This window comes from Gymnodraco acuticeps, unplaced genomic scaffold, assembly GCF_902827175.1.
Source record: "Gymnodraco acuticeps unplaced genomic scaffold, fGymAcu1.1, whole genome shotgun sequence".
Lineage (NCBI taxonomy): Eukaryota > Metazoa > Chordata > Actinopteri > Perciformes > Bathydraconidae > Gymnodraco > Gymnodraco acuticeps.
The window spans coordinates 200,103-222,500 of record NW_022991950.1 but is presented as its reverse complement, the minus strand read 5'-3'; the positions used below and the strand labels follow the sequence as shown (position 1 = coordinate 222,500).

The window sequence follows — 22,398 nt, the reverse complement described above, 5'->3', positions numbered from 1 at the left end:
GACTGCAAAATCAGTTTTTTGTCCAATCCTGTTCTACTTTCTATCAAATTGTAATTTTTGCAGTTTGATTTTTGAACCAAATAAACAACAAACATTTTAATTGATCATTAATTTTCTTAGGTGCCAGGTGGACTTTGCAACATTTTAAAAGAGCCAGGAGTTACCTCTTTTTTACAGTCTTAATGCTAAGGTAAGACACATTCTAGCTTTACCTTCATGTTCACAGTACAGACATCACATTTGTTATCAATTTATCTCGAAGATAAATGTCAAAAATATTGGCTTACATTTCTAAAATATCAAAGAAATGTGTCAATAGTGGGAAATGTAATTGTTCATGCCAAGAAATCAACTTATCAAGATTGTAAGTGATGATATGAAGAATTGGTATTTCAGGCGGTCCAAATTGAATTAAATCCAACTATAGCCTAATGGATTTTTATAATGATTTGAAGGATTAGTTTGTGGCTGTGGCCTAATCACACCCACTGACTGTAATGCAAAAATGTCAACGGCATTCTCATTCTCTGTAAAGAAACCTGAATGGAGATGAGGTTTGTATGTATATAGTCAAATGAAACAAAGATGTATTTCACTTACAATAATAGGCATGTGTTTATATCTATGGGTCCAAACGTGTCAGTATATGCACATTTAAGACTGACTGCACACTGCAGCACAGCTCAACACACACACACACACACACACACACACACACACACACACACACACACACACACACACACACACACACACACACACACACACACATGCAGTTATCATCATAAATAACACTTTGTCGCCATCTATTGGAGATATTAGGCTTCACAGGAAACAGGACTGCAGTCAACCTTTAACTTGATTTGAAAATGATTGGTTTAAAAAAAAAAAAATCATTTACGATTCAATACACTTGTTCTGTGGTCCTTTAACGTAGACTGTTTGGCTTCTTAGACTCCCTACAATGCAGTTTGGTGGGGAAAAAACAATATCAAGCCATCAAATCTCCACAGAAAAAGTTGTTTAAGTGAAAGCCATTATTACTTAATCTTCTTTATTAGTGAATCTGTTTCTCTTTGCGCCAGGCTGCCTGGTGTCGCCTGAGTTCAAACCATAGGGTTCAAACCATAGACTGTAAACAGGTGCACAGGAGGCAAGATGCTGCCTTCAGGTGTAGGGAGGAAAATTGCAAATCTCTAAATCCAAAAAATATGTAGTCAAGTGCAGGCATGAAGTCAGACAAAATTGAGTTTTAGACACTATTACAAATGTTTCTGTAAGGGGGTTTGTTTAATTCGACTTATACCCAATAATAACGTATACTGCAAATATAACAGTAAACAAACATAATTACATTTGTCTTGGCCGCCGAGTATGACGTGGATACATTTAAAGTACTGAAAATAACAAAACATCTGATGCATACAAAATGCATTGTAGACAAATGCAGTTGAAACAAATAACAATTTCTTGAAGCACAAAGCGAATTTAGCAGTCTACAATAACTTTCAACCTTACAGGATATTATTAGGAATTAACATTTTCGCAATAATAACTTTGAAACTTAAAAGTCTGCGTTTGAGTGGATCCCCTGAATGCAGCATCAGCTGGTGCAGCACCGTGCTGACGAGCCGTTGCTTGTGGAAACAGCTGGTAGTTTCTGTCAGCTTTGCTTCATAGCAGCATTGGGAGGAATAAAAGTTCACATTTGACTGAAAACTGACGGAGTGTGGTTGGTTTTGAGTCACTGCTGCTGTTTCACCAGGCACCGGGACATGTCATCCTGTGAAAGCCACTTTAACGGGCACTTTTTAATCACCGACGGAGCTTATTATTAGACGCTCTACGCACCGGTGCTAACGCTAGTGAACGTTAGCTAACTTTCTCTACTCCCATAGCAACTAGCACAGGTGTTCCGTTGGACTAACTGTCGGTTTTCTGACAGTGTAGGGCGAGGTTTCTGCTTTACCTCAGCATGACTCATGTTCATTATAAATTCTCCTCTAAACTCAGCTACGACACGGTGGTTTTTGACGGCCTGCATGTCACGCTGAGGGACCTGAAGAGGCAGATCATGGGCAGGGAGAAGCTCAGAGCCGGGGACTGCGACCTGCAGATCACCAACGCACAGAATAAAGAAGGTAATAAATAGCATGGTGGTTGTGTGTGTGTGGGGGGGGGCTGATAACGCTGTGTTTATCCTGGAGGTTTTGAACTTTGGAAGAAAACACGTGGTCCAGTTGTGACAGCTCTGCGGTTAGAGGGGGCTGCTTTTAGTTTGACAGGGGGTCCAAAAAAAGTCAAACAAAAAGAGGTCTAATGTGCATGAGCTGTGGTGTAAAGTAACTAAGTAGATTTACTCAAGTACTGTAGGCTACTTAAGTGCACATTTGAGGGACTGACTCCTTACTCCACTACAATTCAGAGGTAAGTAGTGTACTTTTACTACACTACATTTACCAATAGCTAGAGTTACTTTGCACAAGCTACCCTGCAGTATACAAAGTCATTAAAACTAGCTACACATTTACCAGCTGTGATAACACTTTAATGCATCAATAATTATAATCATATCATATTATTGAAATGTGCCATTTTGCCTAATGAGTACTTTAATTAAGGTGCCAATACTTTTACTTGAGTAACATTTTTATTGCAGGACTTTTACTCCTCACAGAGTATTCCTGCACTCTGGTACTCCTACTTTTACTTAAGTACAAGATCTGAGTACTTTTAAACACGTGGTTCAGGGTTGACAGCTGTGTGTTGAGAGGGGCCGCTGCGTCATGTCTTTTAGTTTGTCAGGGGGTCCAAAAAAAAGTCAAAGCAAGAACCGAAAGGCATCTAATGAATGGGCCACATTCCTGCTGCATTCAGGCCTCGTGTCATTAATTACATGGCATGGTGGTGGGGGGTCAGCAGGTCATGTATATCTCAGAGAGATGTGGGTAAAAATAGAATAAGTGGGGTAGGACCACAGACTAGTCATGACCAAAAGTCAAGACACACACACGGATTCAAATGAATCATCAGTGGTAAACAATAAAAGTTAAACTCAATAATTCAAGTAGAGAAAAAGAGTGACATGCAGATAAAACCTGATTATCATCTATGAATGATAAGAATCACTTCAGTGTGTGACCAATATCCTGCAGATAAGCTCATAAACTCTTCATATTCTGAGTAATGTGTTTCCACTGAAAGCACAACCCAGAGGACAAAAAAGGTTAAGATGTTATGTAAAAGTTTACAGACATGTTTACTAAAAGTGAAGTAAAATCGAAAAGAAAGAGCATCATGCTTTTATAGGAAGGATTTTCAGGCTTGTTGCATCGGATGTCAGTCTTATAAAAGTGCTGTGTCATGCAGACTGGTTTTCTGAAGGATGTAAAGGGTCTTAATACTTGTTTAATTCACAAGTTAAACCAGTTTACCAGGCTGTACAAATGAATATAAAGTATGTATTATCCTGTGTAGAAATGTGAATATTCACATCCAAAGTAAATTTGTATAACTAGAAGAATGAAGTACCTAATCTGCTTAACTTACTGTAATGTAATTATTTTGCTAACGAGTAATTTCTTTTAAAGCCAATGATGTTAAAACAAAACAATCCAACTAAAACTTTAAGCTCTCACGTTCTCCACCGCTCCCTCTCAGAGTTCACAGATGACGATGGTTCGATCCCCAAAGGCTCCTCCGTCATCGTCAGGAGAATCCCCATCGTCGGAGGAAAGCCAAACTCAAGCAAGACCCGCAACCTGTAAGTGTCAAAACGTTTTCCCATAGCTGAAGTCCTGCACTAATATTATTATAGATATCCCTGAGAATCCATACGAGATACCTTTTTAATGTAAGTTCACTCTTTAAAGGACTCCACCAAGATACTCAGATATAGATAAATAACACTTGAGTGAGTATTGAAGCTATTAGTTGATAAACTTGATTTGTTTATTAGTTCTTATAACAAATATTTTGTCCATGCTAGTGGCAGAAACTGCTGTTTTCAGCCTCTAACATATGTAAATTATTTCTAGCTTTTCTCTGTTTCTGACAATAAAATATTTAATACATCACCTTTGACATTGAAAAATTTGGATGGACATTTTTCCCTTTTTCTGAAACTCTATAGACCGAACAATAAACAAACAAAATAATATCCAGATCAATTGCTAATGAAAATAATCAGCCCTAGTAATTATGGCACAGGCGCTAATATTCCAAACTAATACCAGATCATGTAGACCAGGGGTACTCAAACTTTTTTGTTAAAGGTCCACTTGTGAATTTTATACAAGGTCAATGGTCCGGATCAATGCCAGTAAAGTCCCCCCCCCCCACACCCCCGGAGCGGAGCAACGAAACTGAAATTAAGAAGCAGTTTCGGAGCGCTATGCATGTACTTTAGTCAGGAGGTTTTAAAGTGCTATATAAATAAAGTTGGATTGGATTAATCTACCTTATTTGGGGGCCCCCTTCTGGTTCAAGCACTTGCCTGTTGGTAAACGGTGCCCCTGTATACACACAGACATTCAATACATACAGTATCATGGCTTGAACTAGTGGGAGAAATGGCACTGTTTGTCTGTAGCCAATGCCTTGAACCTCTGCAAAAATGGCATTAGAAGCATTAGAAAGTCAAGGTAACCTTGTGGTTAACTCAAATGTGTGTGACACTCGCGCACACAAGTAAATATATGCACGTTCATTCTCAGAACGCGTCAGACACAAGACAATATACATTAAAGGGGACCTATCATGCAAAATGCACTTTGTGATGTATTTTATACATAAATATGTGTCCCCGCCCGGTGCGTCGGGGAACTCACGCAGCGTCAGAAAATAAAACCCGCTCTCTTTTCCTCCGTACCCAAATCTTTTAAAAACAGAGGTACAACGAGCGGATACAGATTTGCTGCCAATCTGACGTCAAATCGGCCGCGGACCCACAGAAAATTGCTATCAGAAACAATGCCTGACGCGTAATGAACGTGTTTTGGACGTAATCTCGTCTTTGTTTACATTAGCAAGCCTCGCTAACACTCAGAGCTAACCTGTACTGGAGAGCACATGTGTTTAAAAAGCAGGAAATAAAACAAGGAACTCACCTTGTGATAAACCTGCAAGAGAAAAAGCATTTGAGCTCCATACTGTTTCAGAAATAATCCTTGATGTGGATTAGAACAGGATGGCGTTTTATCACAGCAGAATTTAACTTTATCTCCGGTAGAATTCTGATCAGGCATTAGCTCCGCCTCCTCTTTTTTTTTTCAAGCTAAGGACCCAAAATCCGCGTTTCTCTAACAGGGCTGCACAAGAGGGGTATGAGCAGTATGAGGCATGGCTACAATGGGTGATCTGTTTCATATTTTAAGTAAAAAACTTCACAGACCTATATTTGTATAGGTATGGCCCTACAATATATTTTTTCCAATATAGCATAATAGGTCCACTTTAATTTACATCAGAATCAGAGTTGATTTTTTTTTATAATGGGACACAGGGTTCGGTCCGGATTGATTTCTAGTTCGGTCCGGATCCGGATCTTGGTCCGGAGTTTGAGAAGCCCTGATGTAGACCCTAAGCAGTGTACAAGTAGATTGCAGGTTAACAAAATATAGGAAAGGCCTTTGTTGTGTTTTTGAGTAGAAATGTGTCTGATCACAGTGGTGGAGAAAGAAATGCTATAAACATGATCGCGATGATTAATACCTAAATCTTTCAGTTATAGTCGAATGTGAGTTACACTGGGTTATTGCGTAACACTTCCATGACAAAATATGCTCACAGTAAAAAGGGAAAGAGTAGAACTCCATGTAACTCCAGGGTGACGTTCCCAGGGATTACCCAGATATTAGTCGGGCTTTGACAGGACAGCCAGCAGTGTGTGGGGTTTGTGCTTGGAAAGCAGGAAAGACCTCACTGGAACAGACTGGCGGTCATGTGATTAGCCCCGTCAGCAGCACCATGCAGACGGGTGGAGAATAATGAGAGCTACAGAGGTGCAACGCCACCCACAAGACTGAATGCAGCAAATAATTCTCCACGTGCACGGGCAGACTGACATTTACTCATTTGACTTAACTTTGAGTCATTTTAAAGGCGTTTACAAAGTACACCCAAACCCTTCATTTAAACTCATTGAAAATGTACTGTTAAAATAAACAGATGTGAGTAATTATCTTGCCATTTATCGGTCAGTTTATTGTAGTGAGGATTGTTTGTTTTATTGTTCAGTAAACGTCAACTTGTAAAGTCTTGATGACACTGAGATCTCATAGAAATAACCGACATAGTCTAAGTTTCTTTAGCCAAAGAAATATAATAATTTTCTTCAATCAACTCATGTTTTAACATGTTCATATCATTCAAGTTTATATCTTGTTTAGGGGCATTTCGGGTATGTAGGAAATCACCACCTGGAATGAAACCATTAATCCCACACTGCAAAGATCTTAGGCAACAAAATACTTTGTTAGGTTAAAGAGAAAGATGTCAGTTTAGTTATGTTAAAATAAGTTGACTTGTTTTTTACCCAAACCTGGGTGAAAGGCCTCTGTGTTTTCACCTTTTTAAAACTTTAGAGTCTTTAGAAAGTATTTGTATTAATTGAGCGATTCCCTTTTTTTGTTGTGATATAGATATTTTGTACGATATATTTCAGTTCTAATCTTTGGTTGCATTGTTTTACTATGTGAAGGACAACTGTTTTGAAATGAATGTATTGTTCTGTTTCAGTGAGCGATCTGACATCCAGACTAGCAACGCCTTTGGAGCCTTCAAAGCCGTACGTAACTTAACCCTAATCCCACCGCACCTCTTCACCCACAGCTCCACTAAACACACGTAGTTGTTAAAAATGGCCTCATATCTCTGCTTGAACATAAGCAGGAACGTGTGCTTTGGGTTGATTTGAAACAAATGAAACCCTAAATCAAAAATGTAAAGCCTCTTTTCGCAGTTTCACTTCTTGTTGCAAAGAGGAAGTAGTGTGCTTGTCAGGATTTCATTTACAGAGAGACACTGCTCTTATAGAAATCATATTTTAGAATGAATTAATACATTTGCAGTTCGACTGTGAAATAGAAATCAACAATGAACCATTAGGGAAAGTGTATTTGCTCTCCAACAGAGACTCTCAGCTGTTTATTTAACACGTTGCTGTGTCACCTCGACATCACCACTATCTATCTATCTATGGGGGGGGGGTGCAGCTCGGGCGGGTCAAACTTTATCATGCAGGCCAGCTACTCACAGCTGATAACCCTAACTGATGTTTTAAGAGCTGCTCCATCAACAACCACTGTTCAGTTGCCAAGGAAGACGTATGCAGATGCTTTACTCAAGTTAAAGTACCAAAACACTAGTATCGAAATAGTAAAAGTCCTACCATATAAAATCTTACTTAAGCAAAATCTACCTTAAGTAAGTAAAGTATCCACATACTGGGAAGTTGCTTTGTGGTATAACGGTACATACATAAACATAGTAAGAGAAATAAACATTTAACTAGAGCAACTATAGAAATATAATAAAACTGTTCTCAAACATAAGACAATGTGTAGAACACATACAATAAATATATGACTAATTACTGTGGAAATATGTACAGTACTTCTCAATTAAAAGTATTTAGCAGTTTTAAAATGTGTCTTTTTTGTTATACCTGCTTGCACTTGAGTCAAGTTACACTTTAATTTAGTTTTTTTATTTTGTGTATTGGATCTAATTCGGTTCCAAGATATGACTGAACCCACTGAATTATTAAATCTGTCCAAATAAAACATTATTATACCTAAATCTACAGAATAAGTGAGCAGATGCCCTACATGTTGTATCATTAACAGCCACCAAACTCTTATCATCCAATAAAGAACTTAATGTATTGAAAGTTTGCTTGTTTTGAAATAGAAATTCAACACTAACTACTAACTCCCTGGATAAAACCGGTTTATTATTAATGCTGGATTTACAGTGTTTCAGATTGAGCTCATAAGCAGAGCCTCTCTTTAACCCATTCCTCATAAAGACCCAGTGGTGCACTGTTGTTATTGTGTGCAGTGTCAGTTGTGTTTTTGATCCTGTCCACTAACTCAAGCACTTTTCCAAAGCTCTTCACTTGAAGTAGTTTGCACTGACCTGATTCTCTCTCTGGTTTCTCAATAGCAGAAGTGTCTGTTGGACTACAAAACGTTTTTTATACTTTTGTGTTTTTTTCTGCCAATAAAGATAAAGTTGTTTGTATGAATCTGTCTTATGTATTGATTATGTGTTTGACTTACTTCCATATTATTTCCGATTGATCTTTAAAATCTTGTATCCACATTTTCCATCTCAAGTAAAGACAAATGAAACTGAACTTTTACATATACAGGAATGCAGCAATTGTAATGGTGGATATAACGTAGATGGTGGGGTCAAAAAATACATCTTGGAAAAACAATGAACATCAAATTAGCAAAGGAAAATAAATCCTGACTTATACTGTACCCCCATTCCTCTCAAACTTCCAAAAGACTCAATCCTACATTTCCCATAATGCAACTTGATATATTTGATTTAAGCTTAATTACTTCCATTTACAATCTGATATAGCGCAGTCATTATATAACCTTGTATATAAGAGAAAAACAATTGCGTGTAGATGTGAAGTGGCAACTTTAAGTTTGAAAGTACATTACGTTTATGATTTATAATATGTGTTTGTATATTTGGCTCGTTTGAAGTTGGTCAAATCTATGTAGTGACACTACTCTGTGAATATAGAGATCAGTAGTTAAAAAACGTGGACCCGAGTGTACCGTTTATGTTGTAATTTGTGAATGTTATTTCTTGTAAAAAAAGAAGTTTACGTTACTTTGGGCTAAATGCTAATATCAGCATGCTAACATGTGGATGTTTCAAAGGAGCAATGTTTACCCTGTCCTCTCAGTTAGCATAGCCTGTTAGCAAATTGTAATTAGGCCTAGACACAGCTGAGGCTGAAGGTGATTTGTTAGAGTTGGAGATTTCATTACTCGACACATTTACATTTTTAATGCTAGATTTTAAATCAAGGGATCACCAACGTTATTATGATTCATCCTTTTGGGGACAATTCAATACCTATTACTGGACAAACTTGGGTGATGGAGGAGGGCATTATTTTCACCCGACAAAAGGACAATTCCTAGAGCGCATTATTATGTTCAGAGTCACTAGAAATAGCAGGAGCTGCTGAGTCAGTAATCCTGGGATCAGAACAGACATTTATTATCCACTCTGTATGAAAATCACTGCTGGATTCTGGTGTACATCTCGGCTCAAACTGTTATTAAAGTAAAGATATGACACACAACAGCTACTTTTTCCCTAGAGTAAATCCTCAAAGGTAGCAGGGGTAAAGCGTTAACAACAGCAGGACAACAAGTTATTATTTTGGAGTTTCTTTGTGTTTTTACAATATAAAAACCCAATTTTCTCAATCCTTTCGAACACATGTAACCTGGAGGCTCCCATCGCTTCACCAGTGAAAGTGATTATGTGTTTAATTCTAACAGATGGATGACCTAAATTCTTCCAGAGCCTTACCCCTTTTCTCCAAGGTATACTCTCTTTTCTTTTATTAAATATTTATTCTGGTTCAAGTGAGTCAGCTTCCTCTTTGACCTGCGTTGTGTGTTGTGTGTTGTGTGTTTGTGTGTGTGTGTGTGTGTGTGTGTGTGTGTGCGCGCACATGCAGATGGCTAATCTGGCTGATGTGGAAGGGTCAGAGGAGGATAAGATCAGAGTTATGATGAATCAGACGGGCTATGACCCCACGAAGTGAGTCACCTCAGTTATTGTTTTAATCTCTTAAATTCTGTGTCAACATGTCTTAACTTTACTCTTGACTTCCATTACTCAACTTGATCTTCTTTCTGTCTTTTCCATCCATCCATATCTCATTATCTTGCTCTTTCTCTCTCTAGTTACAGCAAGAAGCCTGTTACTGTGCTTCCTGCGAACTACACCTGTTATCGCTGTGGAGGAAGTGGACACCACATCAGGAATTGTCCAAGCACAGCGGTAAGAGCAAGTACTGTTTTTATCAACTAAAAGTAGTAATACTGCAGTGCAGAAATACTCACTAAAGTATTAAAAGTGCCAAAACTGGAAGTACTCATTATGCAGAATGACCAATAAATATGATATCACTGGATTAATGTGTTCTTCGTTGTTATTTTAACCACCTTTAATCACTCTTTTAACTTTCATCCTAATCCATAATAGTATATCCTTATTGTTTCGTTGTTTTGTATGTACAGTACAGTATTTGCTTACAATTGTAGTGTAATAGATGAAAAAAAGTAGCATATAAATCAAATACTAAAGGATACTAAGTCAAGTTCAAATACCCTACAATTAAACTTGAATACAGTACCTAAGTAAATGTGTTTGTCTTTATATTTCATATATCCAGTATTTATTTTAGAAATGTGTGTGTTGATGTTGTTAGCATGTGTCTGTGTGCACTGTATGCTAAGGGGTAGCATGTACTTAGTTGTTGACTGTAAACCCTAGCACTAAATGTTGACGTGTGTGTTTGAAAGCAGGATAAGAGCCAGGAAGCCCCTGTGAAAATAAAGAAAAGTTCAGGCATCCCTCGCTCCTTCATGATGGAAGTGGACGATCCCTCCGTAAAGGGAGCCATGCTGACCAGCTGTGGACGTTACGCGGTTCCTACAATAGACGCGTGAGACAGAAGAGTCAATGTTTGAGTGTCCTTTGTTTTAAAAGATTGGTTTGACAATTTAGGAAATACTCTTTCTTGCTAAGAGTTATATAAGCAAATTAAAACAGCTCATGTCTGTGTCTAATGTACATGCTACAGCCAGCTGCCTGTTAGCTTAGCATCAAGACTGGAAATAGGGGGAAACTACTAGCTTCTTTTCTTATTTATTTTGTTCCCTATCTTAAACTTGAAGCACAAAAAACTTTAGGTGTCGCCTCATATAAATACTTCCCTTCTTTCCCTTTAACTGTTATGGTCACTTGTAAAGAAAGTATTGCACTAATCTTAGGCTCTATCCCAAACATTATTAATGGTAATTGTATTAACAATTCTTTATTTATTTTTTTACGGTCTGTGTAATTGAAAAATGAATGATACTTTACTCTGCAGTTGCAAGTGTTCATTTCCATTTGTGTGACAAAATGTTTTTTAAAATCAAGTAAATAACATTGATACATCAACTTAACTATATTCAAGTACAAACTTAGTTTAAAAATTGTTATGGATTATATATTCATATCTGAGGCACTCTAGTGCAAGTCACCATCAACACACACATAAAAAGCAAATGTGGTGTCTCTGTAGTGAGGCGTACGCCATCGGGAAGAAGGAGAGGCCTCCGTTCGTCCCCCGGGATCATTCGGAGTCAGAGGACGAGGAGGATCCTGTCCCCGAGGAGCTGCTCTGTCTCATCTGTCATGACCTGCTGAGCGACGCTGTGGTCATACCCTGCTGCGGAAACAGCTACTGCGACGACTGTGAGTGTTCACTAAACACACACAGCAAGGAATAAATCAATATTATGTAATATCTCCAGCAAAAAGTAAGCTGAAGATTTTTAAATTTCCATTTTACTTTCTTTTTTTTTTCTTGCTCAGGTATTCGGAGCGCCTTGCTGGACTCAGAGGATCACGTCTGCCCCACTTGTAGCCAATCAGATGTCTCACCTGATAACCTGATAGCCAATAAGTTTCTCCGACAGGTGAAATATTTATTAAAATCAAGTTTTTAGGGGAATTAGGTAAATGTTTTTTAATGTGTGGTCTATGTATCATATATTTATTAATCCTTTATAGATATCCTTTTGCATACTTCTCCATAGTGGGACAAATAAATGATTTTTCAGTGTTGGACTTTTCATAGTTTTTGACTTCAGTATGGAAATGTTATAGTAACTGTTCCTTCCAACCCAGGCTGTGGACACTTTTAAGAAAGAGCGAGGCTTCACTAAAAGTCTGAAGAAAGGATGCAGTGCCTCCCAATCCCAAAATCCAACCCCGACCCTGAGTCCTGCCCTCACCCCGCCCCCTCTCACAGTGCAGATCCAGCCTCAGAAGCCTCTCCTCTTAAACCACAGACAGCAGGTAAACCTCATAATGATGTGTTTCAACAGGGAGGCAGAAATAATGCATGACTCAGGAGCAAAGAGAATAATTACTGTTATATTTGTTCACAATCAGATGTTTGTCGTGAGGGTGTGTGAAAATGTATGAAACAAATTAAGTGAAGTATACTGCAGGTTTTAAGCAGTTTTCAAAAATTTATATTTTCCTGTCTAGATATTATTTAGAATTGCTCGTTATTATGTCGTTGCTGAAGGTTACCCCGAATCCCTTTACTACATCTGATTCCTACTATATTTTCTTGTTCTCTCCTTTCTTTTCGTTTTGTATGATGTGTTTTTTTTATTAAAGGACACATACTGTCATAAAGCAATGTTTTTCCTTCCATTCTTTTTCCTCCTTAAGCCAGATAGAGGATGATGGGAGATTTTTATTGTAGTAAAACAATTTGACATGTGTATAAAAAAAATGCATATTCTACTATATCAGCCTGGTTCTCTCCTTTGTTTAGGACCCTCTCCGCCAACACTCACAGGCTGCAGACACACCGCCATCCTCTCAGGTGCCAACAAGCGCCGTCTCTGCCCCCAACACGCCAAGCACTTCCTGCCAGCCTGTGCAAAGCCACCTGGAGACACCTGAGAAGTACTTAAACACACTCACACAGCAGTATCATCAATATATGGTGCTCTGCTGCCTCCCCTGGTTGTCAAACCTACTTGTGATTTTTAAAGTTATTATTCGTAAGATTTTAAAGTTGATATCCCCTTCTGTTTGATTTCTGAAAAAGCAGATGTTGGCTGGTATTTGGAAGGTGATTTTGGTAATGTTATGCTGTTAATGTGTTATAAATGTGGACAGAGATCTCCATGAAAATACCCTGTGTGGAAAGTGGTTTATATTCACACAAAAATGGCCTCTTAAAAATCTCAATTTGTATTGCATAAAATAAACATTCAGTAGCTCCAATAATTTGGAATAGCCCTTTGTATCCATATTACAGTTAAGTTTTGAGGAATGATGGCAAAGAAGAACGGATAAACAGTCACCCTGATTTGCGTTCATGTGGCGCTGTAACATTTCGGTTGTTTGTTCAGGGAGGCTGAAGAAAAGACAGACGATGACTCAGCAGCTGCTGTCGCCCCGTCTGCACCGGTTTCATCTGAAGAGCTCACTGATGCTCCGTCACAGCTGATCCCACTGGTGAGGACACACACACACACACACACACACACACACACACACACACACACACACACCACACACACACACACACACACACACACACACACACACACACACACACACACTGCAACAACTTCCTCTGTTTTTAATTTACAATGTTTGTATCTGCTCAGGTTAACCTTACTCCAGAGGCAGAGCCGCCGCAGACAGGCCGTGTGAATCAACAGCAGCCCTCCTCAGGTCAGTGACTACATTCAGACTGCGGGCAAACATTATTGTTGCGCATATATGACTGAGATCTGTTTTTTCATCCCAAATCACATGGTATCTGATCTTTTCAATTATGATAGGGGGGCACTTTTATACGTTGTCCCTAATCAGATACAGCTCTTATTCTTTTGCAATGTGACCTCAGTGTAACGGTACGTCCAGCGGCTTTGGAAAAAGCTTGCCGGCGGGCGTGTCTGAAGCTCGACCAACAACCAATCACATGAATCTCCCGCCCCTGACACACAAGCAGCGGTTTGATTGGCTAGAGCCAGGGGCGGACTGGCCATTGGGAATACCGGGAGTTTTCCCGGTGGGCCGGTGCTGTGTGTGGGCCCACATTTGTAAGTGTTCCGGCCCAGCCCAGCCCAGTGGGGTGTGGTCAGGGTTGGGTTGTAACGGAATACATGTAACGGCGTTATGTAATCAGAATACAAAAATCAAGTAACTGTATTCAGCTCGTGTTACATTTGAAAAACGAGTAATCTGATTACAGTTACTTTCGTAAACCTGAAGTGTTTGGAAACCTGAATTTTGGATTACTTATTGGAATTATTGGTGGAAAGATTTCCTCACAACATTTAATATTCATTACTAAAGGTACAGCCGAATCATTCCAGCGCACAAAACCGCGCAGATGGACCAAAAAGGCGAGCGTTTGAAAAAAATGTGCGGGTCCGCTCAGTGAAACAATAACAACATAACAGGAACAAAAGTCTGCGTTTAAATCGTGTGTGTGGTTAAAACACATCAGCCACACCGCTCTTTAGCCTTTCTAATGATTCTGAAGGTAAACACAGTGAAGGCGGTGCGTGAAAGGCGGTGCGTGAAAGGCACTGCGCGCTCCTCTTCTCAGAGGCTGAGTTAGCCCTCCCGCTGCCTCCTGGTGCTGCAGAGATTTCATGAAGTGAAGGAGGTTTTCCTTCTATAAAACAGCTGCGGGCAGCAGATACTGTGAGAGTCACGGACATGAATACATAGATCAAGGCAGACTGGTGCACACACTCTCCTGTTTTGCCAATCCGGTGCTTAAACAAATATAGCTCTTCACCCCTGGCCGAAATGTCCTTAAAATGAAGTCCGAGTTCGACATTTTAATTAATGTCCTGCCAACACTGGCAGGACAGAAGGCGACACGCCCTTTCTAAGCCATGTCCTCACATCCCAAGCTGCATCCCCAAAAAGTGTATTATGTTGTTACAACAGGGTTCAGGGGGAGTGGCTGTACGGCTGTACCCGTAGGATAGAAAAGGGGGAAGTGATGTCTGACTCAGAGGTCGCGCGGCTGTGGAGAAGAACGTGTTGCCCACATTCTGTTACTGAGTTTAGGCTAGTTAGCTAGCAGGTTTATTGTTTTGGGTGCAGTCACTTTTGCCTCGACTTGCTGTTCAAATAAATGTTGAAAGAAAAAGTTAATCTGTTTACAGTTCTGTTTCATATGGGTGTTGAAGAAGAAGAATTGGGAGGGATGAACCCCTCTTTAATGGTCACACATGCAGAGCACACAGCACGCACAGTGAAATGTGTTCTCTGCTTTTAACCCATCCTAGTACCAGGAGTCTAGTACTAGGAGCAGTGGGCAGCTATTGTACAGCGCCCGCGGAGCAATGGGAGTGAGGGGGGAAGGGGGATGTCTGGTGCCTTGCTCAAGGGCACCACGGCAGGAGGTGAACTGGGACCTCTCCAAGTAGAAGTCCACACTCCAAATAGGTCTGGTCGGGGACTTGAACCGGCGACCCTACGGCTCACAGTCCAAGCCCCTACTGACTGCCATAGATTTAGTCCCTAATTTTGCTCTCAAAATGGACCAGATTGATGCATTTAACTTCAACATTTAAAAAACAAATCTTCCCGGGGGAGCATGCCCCCGGACCCCCCTAGAGGAGGTGAGGACCACCACCTGCCCACACCCCTTGTTAAATTGTCTCCCCCACATTGAGGATGCTTCCTACGCCCATGTTTTATTCCATGTGTCAAGTCAGGCAAATTGGGTCAAAATGTTATTGCATCAATGATCTGTTAACATTAAAATCACTAAATATATGCCGTAACTATTTTGCTCTAGGCAACTCAAGGGCAGGAAATGTGATTACTATATGAATAATTGTCCAAAATAACATAAAATGCATAGGGTTTTTTGTTAAGTAACATACTTTCGTCGCCGGCCGGCCGATGCATGCCGCGCATTAAGTGGGCCTGTCTGTCAATTAATCCCCGGGCCACTTTTTCCCCCCAGTCCGCCCCTGGCTAGAGCTTGTACTGGCATATGATTTGATTGGCTGACGCTTCCACCGAAAGCTTCAGAAGATTCAAAAGTTGAACATTGCTCAACTTTTGAATCCTGAGTTGCCTGGAAATCTCCGCTTTGCTTCCCACAATGCAGTTCGGCGAAAAGTGAGGCAAAGTGACGTCACCCCATTCAAAGTGAATGGGCAGAAGCGTTGGAAGATTTTTTTAACGCTGCTGTGTGGACGTACCGTCAGAGGTCAGATCTCCATTCATTAGCCCTGATAACAGCAACACTTTATTTGTTGACAGTGGCTACATCAGATCTTTGCCACATTTAAAATATGCTTAAAAAAGCTGTTTTGAGCACTAAATCCAAATTGAGCCCTAAGGCTTGCAATGTGAAAGTATCCCTCTTTCTGTCAATTTATTTTTATTTATTTATCATTATGTTGAGAACTATAATAACACAACCATTTATTTCTGCAGATCCACCACCAAGACCCTCTGGGCCACCAACGTGCTGGGAGAGGTCAGTGAAGTGTTTGTTTGATTACTTGTCTGTATTGTACCCACTGATTCAATATTGACATGATTTTTCTCCTTCCTCCCACAGCTCCTCTTCCTCCTCAGGTTGTCCCCCGGGAGGCTGGACTGAGCTGAACACCCAGCAGCGCCCTCCTTCCTCCTCTCCATATCCAGCGACTCCTCCCCCCCCTCTCTTCCCCCCCCCTCATTTCCACACCTTCCTCACAGCTCCTCCACCTCTCAGCCCTTACCCTCCTGGATACCCACCTGCCGTCTGGACGCTCCCAAACCTCCCGGGTGCCCCCATCGCTCCCCTGTGCCCCTCCACCTCCATCCCTGCGCTCATCCCCAAGGAGTGGTACATGCAGAGAAAGAAGGAGAGGTACGTCATTACCAATTACACATCACAGGATATTAAATTAGTGAGAACGAATTTGCTGGTTTTATCCTTTACTACAATTTCAGGTAAGAATAAAAAAGAAAAGGTTAAAGTATAAGTGGCGTTATTGAAACATCGAGAATACTTTGTGTATTGGTATTTTCCGATCAGTTTAGTAACAGCTGCCGAGCTATTGTAGTATAAGGAATAATATACTGATAGTAATATGAAATAAAAACTGTTCCTCCTCTATCTTTGTCCTTCAGGTCACCTCACAGAGGATCTTCCCACAGACACACCTCCTCTGGTTCTCATTCAAAGTCTTCTAAGTCCAAGTCTGCTCGCTCCTACTCGCGCTCTTCAAGCAGGTCCAGATCCCGGTCCAGGTCCCAAGGGAGATCAAGGTATTTGTGCCTTTTTTCAAGTTTACCTACTTTTTTTATCGTTTGGATTTCCTTCATAAATGAAAAATAGGTAAAATAAAGAAATCTAGGAATAAATAAAGTGCGGCGACAATGAAAGGTGGGGTATGTAATTTATTTCAGAAACACTTTTTGTTATATTCCATGGAATGCTCTTAACATCCCGATAGCAATGAATACATGAAATGCTTTGACAATAAATACATTAAAAAAATGTAATCTGTGGAAGCCGGCCAATCACCTGAGCCGGCCCGGCTAAAATAACTGGATGGCCTGTCAGCCTTCCATCTGTGCACAAACTTATCTCGTGCCCTCATTGGTCATGTGCGCGTTCGTGTGTGTTGGAGGAGGGGCTCTGTGAGGAAGTCTGAAGGAAGAGGCAGATTTTTTCCGGTTGTGTACTTTCAAATTCTAGCGCACTCGAGCTGGTTTCTCCAAAATTACATACCTCACCTTTAATGAGAAAGAAGTGAGATAGCTAAATACTTCCATCATCCATTTCTGACTTATTAATGTTTTTTGGAAGCTAAAGTTATTAGTTGTGCCTTTTTTTAAAAACAAAAAAAAGACTGTGCGACAACTAAAGTCTTTCTTTTTCTTCTAGGCCCCACTCACCCTACTCCCACCACAGGGACCCCCACCCCCGCTCTACTTCCTCCCGCTCCTATAACTATGGTTACAAACGTTCCCCAACTCCGTCCTCGTCCTCTTCACCTCAAGTGGGTTACCGTTCCAGGTCCAGGTCGCCTTCAGATCACAGCAGAAACAGTCGCCACCAAAGTAGGACATCTGTCTCTGGCAGCTACGACTCCAGGAGGCGAGGAGAGCATCACCCGAGGGAAGCAGGAAGTCACATGTACGATCCGCACGTAAATCAAAGTAGCGGCATGGACCAAGAGCGCTTCCTGCAGTGGAAAAGGGAGTACAAAGAGTGGTGTGATAAATATTTTAGCAGTTATGTTGGACACTTCCACCAGATGCCTATTCCCCTCCTCAGTCTCCCCCATCCTCCTCAGTGGGGGGACAGAGAAGGAAGCAAAAATTACTCGCATGCTAACTCGGATTCTCGCAACCGAGTCCAAGGTAGACGCAGCGCCCGGGTGGACAAACGCTCTCCTCCGTCATCCAGCGACAGCCGCTCCCCTCCATCTCAGTCTTCACTTGACAGCCGTTCAACGCCGTCCCAGACATCCAGCGACAACCGTTCGTCTCAGTCTCATTCGTCTAACGACAGCCGCTCCCCGCACTCTCAGTCGTCCAGCGACGGGCGCTCCACACCATCCGAAGACAGAGCTCAGTTGAAGACGTATGAACGAAGGCGAACTGAGAAGAACAGCCGCCGGCCAATCACACCTCCAAAAAGCAGCGAAGAACCGCAAGAAAAGAGCCAAGATGAAAAGTGGCTACTCAATAGGAATTTGGTAAAACACGAGCAAAAGACTGTGAAGAAACTTAAGGAGGAAGGAGTAGAAAAGTCATCCTCCCCTGACTCAACAGATGACAGAAAGGGAAAAAGGGGCCACACAACTGGACCAAACCCCTTTAAAGATGGCAGCCCAGGACCAGAGAGAGCAACAGCCAACGATGCCTTAGAACCAGTCCAAAAGCTCGTGAAACCAGCTAGACGTTCGGATAAAGACTATGAAAGAAAAGGCAGGGAACAAAGGAGTTTGGAAAAAGGGAAAGAAAGAAGAAGAGGCGAACATTCAGACTCCAGGAGAGATGCACGGAGAAGTCACAAAGACAAGCCCAGCAAAGGGTCAGGCAGGGTGGATAGAGACAGATACAGAGACCCTGAAGGTAAAAGAGCTTCAGGATTGGAGAATATAAAAAGAAAACGAGAAAACATGGAGAGAAATTCTGTAAAAGCTCAAAGCAGCAAATGCCGGAAAGACCCTGAAACTCGCAGCAGTGAATCCCCAATTACATTTGAGATAAATAAGACCGAGAAGAAAAAGGAGAGGAAAACCTGGCCTCTGGCAGAGAAAGACATCTGGGAGGGAGGCATTCAGATGAAACCCCAGAAGAAGATTAGCATCAACATAAACCTGGAAGGTAAAAAGTCTGAATCTGAAAATCTGCACTATTTAGAGAGCGTCACAGGAAAAATAAAGAGAGATATTCAGGCTGGTAATGGAGAGGAGGAGAGGTTAAACAGAGGAGAGACAAAAATTGAAGAAAATAAGGAAACCAGCAGAGACATGGAAGAGGTGTCTGAAGACAAAAGACAGAAATGGGAGAAAGCTACCTTCAGAGATGAAGGAGAGTTGTTCGAGAAGAAACGGGAGACAGAAAAGGAGGATTTTGACTTGTGGAGTAGTTTCTGCAGAGAAGTGGAGGAGGAGAGTGAAAAACATCCAGATGAAAGAGACATGATGGAGGCCAGCAAAGGAGAAGAGGTGTCAAACGAGGAGATGAAGTTAGTCGCAAGTACAAGTAAGGAGATAGTTGAGGGGGAAAGCACATTCAAGGAAAACATAGAAAACCTGCCGGGGAAGTCAAAGGACGAGCTGATGGAGCTACTGAATTGGAGGATGATGCAAGAACAAGAACAGGATACGAGGATGTCCAATTCACAGAGCAGCAAATGCAAGAGCCACCATGACGGACTGAACAACATGGTGGACGATGACAGGTCAGAATGTTTCTGCTTTACTCTTTATCCTACCATTATGCACTATTTCAAAACGGATTAATTGTCAAAAGATGCACAAAAATGACTGTCTTGCTTTGTCAGCTCTAATCTCGGCTCTAGATATGTTGCATTTCCTGTGACTGCTTCACAGTAAAAGCTTTAGTTGACTGCTGGTTTTAACTAGCAGTAATAGGACATACTCAGTTTTTAAAAGCCCCCTGATGCAAAGTAAAAAATGGTTGACTCCACTGTTCGTCGTGAAATTACTGCTGATTTTAATTTCTGATGTAATGTTTAATACAGCAGCTGCGAGGATCATCAAGCGATGAAGACAGTGTTGAAAACTCTGGAGGAATTATCCCAGGACATCGCTGGAAACCAAGAGGACGAGCTCGTACTCACACAGGTTTGTTTGTAAACCCAGATTGTTTAAAATGTGTGAGGGTAAGCGCCTCATGACTTAATGGAATGGAAATTCACATTTAAGCATATATTGCATGAAATCTAAGTCATGCCTCCACTCTCTGTCTCAGGACCCTCACTCCAAATGGGAGAAGGAAGACTCTGAGGAATATCAGTTAGGAAAAGGAGCAATTAAGGTTCAAAATGATGCTCCTGCAATTTATCTGCCTTCACCCTCAGTGTCTGTCACAACTGAGACATCAGTGGAAATTGATAGAAGAACCGAGAAAGATCAAACCCCCATTTTGTGGAGTTCACAGAGAAGTGTGGCTCCCTCTAGTGGCAAAGACAGAACTGACAGAGACGAGGAGAAAAGGATGGAGAGACGGAGGGACAGAGAGAGAGGGAGGGAGAGCGACAAATCAAGGGATAGGCAGAAAGACAGAAAAATATCAAAAGAGAGGAGAAGGGAGCGGGAGAAAGAAAGAGACAGGGAGAGAGGGAGGAGTCATAAGAGTAATCCCCCTTCCTCCTCTTATTCAAACGTCACATGACATGGAGCAGAGAGACAAACTCGTCAAGAAAGCTCCTGAACTGCCTGATCAAAATGTCCACAAGACGTTTATAGACACATTACTGGACTCATCATTAAAAGAGGATCCCGACTTCTACAACAATCACCCAGAAAAGGGAGGAAGAGAGCTGCAGGAAATGGAGAGGCCCAGCAGCAACAGCACCAGCTCATCCACAAGCCAGGAGAATGGCAGGGACGATGCGAGGAAAGAGAAGAAGAAACAAAAGAAGCACACAAAGGAGAAAAGAGAAGCCAGCCCAAAGCTGTGTGAAGAAGAAGAGCTGAAGAAACGGAAGACAAAGACTTCAAAGCAAAGCAGAGATGGAGAGGAAGAGGAGATTAGCGGAGACGTGAACGAAACTATGCTTATGTTGTCTTTACTGTCATAAAAGAAAAATATAACTTACTTGAATTATGTTTTTCCTTTCTCTGTGCAAAAAGTGCCTGGTTTTGTTTTTTCAAATGTATTTTCCCAGGATACATTTAGTAGCGCCTTAAGATAATATCAAATGTGCAGCATCCAAAATGAAAGTGAACAAATTGTGAAGGAAAAGCACTTTATGAGAGAAAATGTATGTGAATGAAAGCAAATGTTTAACTTTTAATTTATTTAAAGGAATTTGCACATACGCTCAACTTGCTCAGGACTGCCACCAACTATGGTTTATAAACTAAACCTGCAATGTTACAGCTTTATTGGAGGAAATCTTACTTTTGGAATACAGGTCAGTCAGTAATATGATTTGCCTCACACAGAAGCACAGGAGTGCATGTGAAGGATATTTAAAAAAAAACGTATTAATGGAATCATAATGTGAATATTTATGATTTGAACCTCTGTGATGTATTTTGTAAATGTTTAATTTAAAATCAACTGCTGGATGGATGAATAATTAACCAGAGGATATTTGAGTTTTTCCTGTTTTGAAGGAAATAAAAAAAAGTAACATCCATAAATTGTTGTTTTTCTGCCACTGCACCCATTAGTAAGTAAAAGTAATATTATCGGATTCACTGAAACAAAAGAAACCATTTATTTTAAGAGACTTTTATTTTGCAACACATTTTCAATTAATTAGGCAACAAACTTTTGTATTGATGCTAGTCTAGTGGTATGGCTCTAGTTAGCAAGTGCTAGCATGTTAACTTAAAGGTGGGGTAGGTAAGTTTGAGAAACCGGCTCGAGATACACTTTTTGTTATATTCCATGGAATGCTCTTAACATCCCGATAGCAATGAATATCTGAAGTGCTTTGACAAAAAATCCATTAAAAAATGTCAATGGTGGAAGCCGTGGCGCTGTAAAAAGCACCACCAATCATCTGAGCCGGCCCGGCTAAAGTAAATGGATGGCCTACCTGCCTGTCAGCCTTCCATCGGGGCACAAACTGATCTCGTGCACTCATTGGTCATGTGCGCGTTCGTGTGTGTTGGAGGAGGGGCTCTGTGAGGAAGTGGCAGATTTTTTCCGGCTGTGTATTTTCAAATTCTAGCGCACTCGAGCTGGTTTCTCCAAAATGACCTACCCCACCTTTAACTTAGTTTTTATGTTGCGACCATGACACAATAACAAACATTACAAAACAAAGAAGTTGTATTGGAATAAAACCGAACAAACATTTTTATTTTTAGAGTGTTTAAGGGTTTTAAAAGTGTCAAAAAATGTAGAAGATGCTAATGTTAG

At 40.8% G+C, this 22,398-nt stretch overlaps 1 protein-coding gene across 1 annotated transcript; it reads left to right on the top strand.

Annotated features, from left to right (window-relative positions):
• Nucleotides 1-1,631: 1,631 nt before the first annotated feature.
• Nucleotides 1,632-21,671, top strand: LOC117535952 (E3 ubiquitin-protein ligase RBBP6-like). The gene is given in 20 exon segments (XM_034200632.1): nucleotides 1,632-2,141; nucleotides 3,661-3,763; nucleotides 6,739-6,787; nucleotides 9,540-9,584; nucleotides 9,722-9,804; nucleotides 9,951-10,047; nucleotides 10,575-10,714; nucleotides 11,339-11,511; nucleotides 11,632-11,735; nucleotides 11,947-12,117; nucleotides 12,608-12,741; nucleotides 13,194-13,299; nucleotides 13,455-13,521; nucleotides 16,264-16,306; nucleotides 16,391-16,684; nucleotides 16,948-17,085; nucleotides 17,708-19,738; nucleotides 20,042-20,144; nucleotides 20,272-20,681; nucleotides 20,683-21,671. Coding segments are annotated over 20 exon segments (4,878 nt in total). The 5' UTR covers nucleotides 1,632-1,975; the 3' UTR covers nucleotides 21,104-21,671.
• Nucleotides 21,672-22,398: the final 727 nt, after the last annotated feature.